Below are 7,500 nucleotides of genomic sequence, written 5' to 3' on the forward strand. Positions count from 1 at the left end.
CTGTGATCAATAAAGGTCTTCATTGATCCGTCAGATTGATTGTCAGCAGACGGAGACCAAAGCAGGATTACAGCATTCATGTTCTGGTTGAAGCTCTGAGTGATTCTGTTGATGCTGAAGGTTCCAGAGACCTGTCAATCATCCTCATCAGGTGGTTCCTGGACCCGGACCACAACAGGGGTACCAGACCCGCCTAGCCAATACAATTCCTCCACCCAGACCTCCACCCTGATCTCCAGAATCAGAACCCAACCAAGCAGCTCCTTGGTGGTCAGAAAGTGTCCCGGTCTGGGTCTGATCCACCAGAACCGGGACAAAGAACCGTCCAGGAGGAATCTCTGCAGGACCGCAGGAACAGACTCTCTTCATCGGTTCGGGATCAGGTGTTTTGTTAGCTATCTTGACCCCCAGAGGCGTCGAGGGTCTTCACAGACATGGGGACAGTTTCATTTGTGCGTCACAGATGGAGGGTCGTCGCCTGAAGACTCCCTCTGCTGTGATTCCCTCTGACTCCCTTTGGACTCCATCTGGACTTTGGACTCCCCTCTGGACTCCCTCCGGATTCCCTCTAGACCCTGTGAACTCCATCTAGTCCATCTAGACTCCCTCTAGACTCCTTCTAGACTCCGTCTGGACTCCGATTCTACTCCCTCTAGACTGCCTCCTCTTAGACTCCTTATAAACTCCCTTTGCACTACTACTCCCTCTGGACTACTTCCGGACTCCCTAAACTCCTCTTAAATTCCCTTTGGACTACTACTAGACTCCCTCTAGACTCCTCTTAGACTCTATCTAGACTCCCTCCGTATTCCCTCTAGACTACCTCTGGACTTCATCTAGACTTTATCTGGACTCCCTCTAGACTCCGTCCCCTTCATCAGCCATGTCGCCGTGACCCCCCACCCCTGCTGCTAGCCCCCCCCCAAACAACCAAACAAGGTGCACCTGAACCAACCACCACCCCCCCCTCATCCATCATGTGGTAGATCCTCCCGTCTGCGCTGGAGACTCCGCTACATAAATCAAACCAACCCCCCCCCCCCAACACACACACACACGCCCTGTCCAGAACCAGACGCCGACCACCAGGCAGCCCCCCCCATCCATCACCTTCATCAGGAGCAACCAAACCTCCGTGTGACACACCTGTTCTCCCAGCATCCCTCAGCCCCCGCCCCCCACCTACCCCCCCACGTCGGCCGCCCTGCTCCGCAAACCAAACGCACCTTCATTACCTCACTGCTACAGAAACATGCAGCACCCCCCCACCCCCCAAACCCACCCCGCCCCCCCGCTCCGGACGGTGCCGCATGCCAAATCGAGCAGCCCCCGAACATCTCCACCACCGTGGCTGCAGGATCCTGGACCAGGACCCGGTCCCGGTCCCGGACCAGGTCCAGGTCCTTGCCCCCCCCCTTATTTACCTCTGGAGCTGCTGAAGGCGGTGTACCAGGACAGGGAGACCAGCCCGCACAGCCCGAACAACAACGCCGTCAGGAAGGAGACATGTCGGAGCCTCATCTCCGGAGCGCCGGGGGCATGATGCCCGCAGCCGGGCGGGGGGTCCGGGGGCCGGGCAGGGGGCCGGGCTGGGGGGGGGTGTACGGGGGCGCAGGTAGAGGGCAGAAGCGGCGGAGCGGAGCGGAGGAGCGGCGGAGCTGCGTCCAGGACGGCGGCAGCAGCCAGACTGAAGAGGAGGAGGAGGAGGGGATGATGGGGGGATGATGGAGGGGGGGGTCTACCCGAGGGGGAGGAGACAAGCAGGTAGAGAGACGGAGGAGAGAGAGAGAGAAGGATGGGGGGGTGAGAGTGGTTTAAATAAACTCTATAAATGAAGTAATTGAGAGGAGACGCGTTAACCGCTGCTGGTCACGTGATACACGGGAGACCTGGAGTAAAGGGGGTCCAGGGAGACCAGGGAGTAAAGGGGGTCCAGGGAGACCAGGGAGTAAAGGGGGTCCAGGGAGTAAAGGGGGTCCAGGGAGTAAGGGGGGTCCAGAAAGACCAGGGAGTAAAGGGTGTCCAGGGAGTAAAGGGTGTCCAGGGAGTAAAGGGTGTCCAGGGAGTAAAGGGGGTCCAGAAAGACCAGGGAGTAAAGGGGGTCCAGGGAGTAAAGGGGGTCCAGGGAGTAAAGGGGGTCCAGGGAGACCAGGGAGTAAAGGGGGTCCAGGGAGTAAAGGGGGTCCAGAAAGACCAGGGAGTAAAGGGTGTCCAGGGAGTAAAGGGTGTCCAGGGAGTAAAGGGGGTCCAGGGAGTAAAGGGGGTCCAGAAAGACCAGGGAGTAAAGGGTGTCCAGGGAGTAAAGGGTGTCCAGGGAGTAAAGGGGGTCCAGAAAGACCAGGGAGTAAAGGGTGTCCAGGGAGTAAAGGGTGTCCAGGGAGTAAAGGGTGTCCAGGGAGTAAAGGGGGTCCAGAAAGACCAGGGAGTAAAGGGGGTCCAGGGAGTAAAGGGGGTCCAGGGAGTAAAGGGGGTCCAGGGAGACCAGGGAGTAAAGGGGGTCCAGGGAGTAAAGGGGGTCCAGAAAGACCAGGGAGTAAAGGGTGTCCAGGGAGTAAAGGGTGTCCAGGGAGTAAAGGGGGTCCAGAAAGACCAGGGAGTAAAGGGGGTCCAGGGAGTAAAGGGAGTAAAGGGGGTCCAGGGAGTAAAGGGGGTCCAGAGAGACCAGGGAGTAAAGGGGGTCCAGGGAGTAAAGGGGGTCCAGAAAGACCAGGGAGTAAAGGGTGTCCAGGGAGTAAAGGGTGTCCAGGGAGTAAAGGGTGTCCAGGGAGTAAAGGGGGTCCAGAAAGACCAGGGAGTAAAGGGGGTCCAGGGAGTAAAGGGGGTCCAGGGAGTAAAGGGGGTCCAGGGAGACCAGGGAGTAAAGGGGGTCCAGGGAGTAAAGGGGGTCCAGGGAGTAAAGGGGGTCCAGAAAGACCAGGGAGTAAAGGGTGTCCAGGGAGTAAAGGGTGTCCAGGGAGTAAAGGGGGTCCAGAAAGACCAGGGAGTAAAGGGGGTCCAGGGAGTAAAGGGAGTAAAGGGGGTCCAGGGAGTAAAGGGGGTCCAGAGAGACCAGGGAGTAAAGGGGGTCCAGGGAGTAAAGGGTGTCCAGAAAGACCAGGGAGTAAAGGGGGTCCAGGGAGTAAAGGGGGTCCAGGGAGTAAAGGGAGTAAAGGGGGTCCAGGGAGTAAAGGGGGTCCAGAAAGACCAGGGAGTAAAGGGGGTCCAGGGAGTAAAGGGGGTCCAGAAAGACCAGGGAGTAAAGGGGGTCCAGGGAGTAAAGGGGGTCCAGAAAGACCAGGGAGTAAAGGGGGTCCAGGGAGTAAAGGGGGTCCAGGGAGTAAAGGGAGTAAAGGGGGTCCAGGGAGTAAAGGGGGTCCAGAGAGACCAGGGAGTAAAGGGGGTCCAGGGAGTAAAGGGGGTCCAGAAAGACCAGGGAGTAAAGGGTGTCCAGGGAGTAAAGGGTGTCCAGGGAGTAAAGGGTGTCCAGGGAGTAAAGGGGGTCCAGAAAGACCAGGGAGTAAAGGGGGTCCAGGGAGTAAAGGGGGTCCAGGGAGACCAGGGAGTAAAGGGGGTCCAGGGAGTAAAGGGGGTCCAGGGAGTAAAGGGGGTCCAGAAAGACCAGGGAGTAAAGGGTGTCCAGGGAGTAAAGGGTGTCCAGGGAGTAAAGGGGGTCCAGAAAGACCAGGGAGTAAAGGGGGTCCAGGGAGTAAAGGGAGTAAAGGGGGTCCAGGGAGTAAAGGGGGTCCAGAGAGACCAGGGAGTAAAGGGGGTCCAGGGAGTAAAGGGTGTCCAGAAAGACCAGGGAGTAAAGGGGGTCCAGGGAGTAAAGGGGGTCCAGGGAGTAAAGGGAGTAAAGGGGGTCCAGGGAGTAAAGGGGGTCCAGAAAGACCAGGGAGTAAAGGGGGTCCAGGGAGTAAAGGGGGTCCAGAAAGACCAGGGAGTAAAGGGGGTCCAGGGAGTAAAGGGGGTCCAGAAAGACCAGGGAGTAAAGGGGGTCCAGGGAGTAAAGGGGGTCCAGGGAGTAAAGGGAGTAAAGGGGGTCCAGGGAGTAAAGGGGGTCCAGAAAGACCAGGGAGTAAAGGGGGTCCAGGGAGTAAAGGGGGTCCAGAGAGACCAGGGAGTAAAGGGGCGGGCGTTCTGCTATCAGGCACCATTACTATGGAACCAACTTCCAATCTGGGTTAAGGAGGCTGACACCACCTCCACCTTTAAAACTGAACTTAAAACCTTTCTGTTTAGTAAAGCCTATAGTTAGTGTTTAGTAAACCTCTAGCTGGTGTTGGTAAATCTCTAGGTAGTGTAAACTCTAGTGTGTTAGAGTCAGTAGTCATAGTTGCAGCTATAGAACAAGACTATAATAGTTAGTCTCAAATATAGCTTGGTGGTAGATATGCTGCTATAGGCTTCTGCTGCAGGGGGGCACCGACATGATCCGCTTGGCGGTGCCTCTCACCCTTCTTCTCCTCTCCTTTTCCCTTCCTCTCTTCTCCATTTCCATTTTTATTTATTATAAATATCCCATAGCTATTGTTTTGTCCATCGTTCCTGTAGTTTCTTGTGCTAGCCCCCTTTTTTCTCTTTTGTGCATGTTTGCAGGCCAGAGCTTCGGGAGCTGCGTTCTGGCCTGCGGTCCCGGTCATCCCGTTGCTGCTTCCACCTGCCTACGTGGATATCTGTTGTGTGCTGCTGACGCCCCCCCCCCCACCACCTCTGGTCATCCCGCTGCTGCTTCCACCTGCCTGCTGTGTGCTGCTGACGTCCCTGACTCCCCCAGTCTGGCCTTCGGCAGGAGGGTCCCCCCTTATGAGCCTGGTCCTGCTCAAGGTTTCTTCCCTCCTAAAGGGGAGTTTTTCCTTGCCACTGTTTGGCTTAAGGCTTTTCTCCCACTATGGGAGTTTTTACCTGCCATTGTTTATGTAATAATTGCTCGGGGGTTTATGTTTATGTTTATGTTTATGTTTATGTTTATGTTTATGTTTATGTTTATGTTTATGTTTATGTTTATGTTCATGTTTATGTTCATGTTCTGGATCTCTGAAAGCGTCTAGAGACAACAGATGTCTCTAGACGCTATATAAATAAAATTGAATTGAATTGAATTGGATGGATGGATGGATGGATGGATGGATGGATGGATGGATGGATGGATGGATGGATGGATGGATGGATGGATGGATGGATGGATGGATGGATGGATGGATGGATAGAAAATAATTGGATGGATGGATGGATGAATGGAAGGATGGATGGATGGATGGATGATGGATGATGGATGATGGATGATGGATGATGGATGATGGATGATGGATGATGGATGATGGATGGATGGATCTAGTTCTGGTTCCTGGTTCTGGTCTGCAGCTCCCTCTGGTGGTCGGACCTGGTGGCGCCACGTAGAAAACTACAGTCTGGAGGACGAAGAAATTTTATTCAGTATGTCTGTATAGATAGGTGTGTACATGTACATAGGTATATATAGATAGGTGTGTACATGTACATAGGTATGTATATATAGATAGGTGTGTACATGTACATAGTTATGTATAGATAGGTGTGTACATGTACATAGGTATGTATAGATAGGTGTGTACATGTACATAGTTATGTATAGATAGGTGTGTACATGTACATAGGTATGTATGGATAGGTGTGTACATGTACATAGGTATGTATAGATAGGTGTGTACATGTACATAGGTATGTATAGATAGGTGTGTACATGTACATAGGTATGTATAGATAGGTGTGTACATGTACATAGGTATGTATAGATAGGTGTGTACATGTACATAGTTATGTATAGATAGGTGTGTACATGTACATAGGTATATATAGATAGGTGTGTACATGTACATAGGTATGTATGGATAGGTGTGTACATGTACATAGGTATGTATAGATAGGTGTGTACATGTACATAGGTATGTATAGATAGGTGTGTACATGTACATAGGTATGTATAGATAGGTGTGTACATGTACATAGTTATATATAGATAGGTGTGTACATGTACATAGGTATGTATATATAGATAGGTGTGTACATGTACATAGGTATGTATGGATAGGTGTGTACATGTACATAGGTATGTATGGATAGGTGTGTACATGTACATAGGTATGTATAGATAGGTGTGTACATGTACATAGGTATGTATAGATAGGTGTGTACATGTACATAGGTATGTATAGATAGGTGTGTACATGTACATAGGTATGTATAGATAGGTGTGTACATGTACATAGGTATGTATAGATAGGTGTGTACATGTACATAGTTATATATAGATAGGTGTGTACATGTACATAGGTATGTATATATAGATAGGTGTGTACATGTACATAGGTATGTATGGATAGGTGTGTACATGTACATAGGTATGTATGGATAGGTGTGTACATGTACATAGGTATGTATGGATAGGTGTGTACATGTACATAGGTATGTATAGATAGGTGTGTACATGTACATAGGTATTTATAGATAGGTGTGTACATGTACATAGGTATGTATAGATAGGTGTGTACATGTACATAGGTATGTATATATAGATAGGTGTACATGTACATAGGTATGTATAGATAGGTGTGTACATGTACATAGGTATGTATATATAGATAGGTGTACATGTACATAGGTATGTATAGATAGGTGTGTACATGGACATAGGTATGTATATCTAGATAGGTGTACATGTACATAGGTATATATAGATAGGTGTGTACATGTACATAGGTATGTATATATAGATAGGTGTACATGTACATAGGTATGTATAGATAGGTGTGTACATGTACATAGGTATGTATGGATAGGTGTGAACATGTACATAGGTATGTCAATGTCAATGTCAATTTTATTTATAAAGCACATTTAAAAACGACCGAGGTCGACCAAAGTGCTGTACAGCATACAAGAGAATAAAACAATACCAAAAGAAAAACACAGTACCCAGTGTAGAAACAATAAAATCACTAACATACTAAAATGATCAATAAAATAGTAATAAAATACAATAAAAAACAATCACTTCACACAGATGTGGGGAACTAAGTTGTCACACACTAAAAGCCAAAGAAAATAAATACGTTTTCAAAGAAGACTTAAAAACCACTAGGGTCTGGGCAGATCTAACAGTTAGTGGCAAACTATTCCACAGCTTAGGGCCGGCCACCGCAAAAGCTCGGTCACCTCTAGTTTTGAGCCTAGATTTCGGGACGTCTAAAAGTAACTGATTTGACGACCTCAGAGCTCTGGCTGGTGTGTGAGAGTGGTTAGGTGTGTACATGTACATAGGTATGTATAGATAGGTGTGTACATGTACATAGGTATGTATAGATAGGTGTGTACATGTACATAGGTATGTATAGATAGGTGTGTACATGTACATAGGTATGTATAGATAGGTGTGTACATGTACATAGGTATGTATAGATAGGTGTGTACATGTATATAGGTATGTATGGATAGGTGTGTACATGTATATAGGTATGTATGGATAGGTGTGTACATGTACATAGG

General features: G+C 49.5%; 2 protein-coding genes across 2 annotated transcripts in view; one reads left to right on the forward strand and one right to left on the reverse strand.

The window, feature by feature from the left end:
• The window catches only part of mgat4b (alpha-1,3-mannosyl-glycoprotein 4-beta-N-acetylglucosaminyltransferase B), a 55,230-nt gene extending 53,610 nt beyond the window's left edge, over positions 1–1,620 (reverse strand). Inside the window, exon 1 of the mRNA XM_061726156.1 lies at positions 1,425–1,620. Within this exon, the coding sequence (XP_061582140.1) occupies positions 1,425–1,521 (97 nt within the window). The 5' untranslated portion in view covers positions 1,522–1,620. The remainder of the gene's footprint in view (positions 1–1,424) is intronic.
• Positions 1,543–7,500, forward strand: part of LOC133447770 (collagen alpha-1(IV) chain-like) — a 9,199-nt gene continuing 3,241 nt past the window's right edge. Inside the window, exons 1-3 of the mRNA XM_061726496.1 lie at positions 1,543–1,615; positions 2,045–2,893; positions 2,958–4,113. Coding sequence (XP_061582480.1) covers positions 1,543–1,615; positions 2,045–2,893; positions 2,958–4,113 — 2,078 coding nt within the window. The remainder of the gene's footprint in view (positions 1,616–2,044; positions 2,894–2,957; positions 4,114–7,500) is intronic.

This window comes from Cololabis saira, chromosome 7 (assembly GCF_033807715.1).
Source record: "Cololabis saira isolate AMF1-May2022 chromosome 7, fColSai1.1, whole genome shotgun sequence".
NCBI lineage: Eukaryota > Metazoa > Chordata > Actinopteri > Beloniformes > Belonidae > Cololabis > Cololabis saira.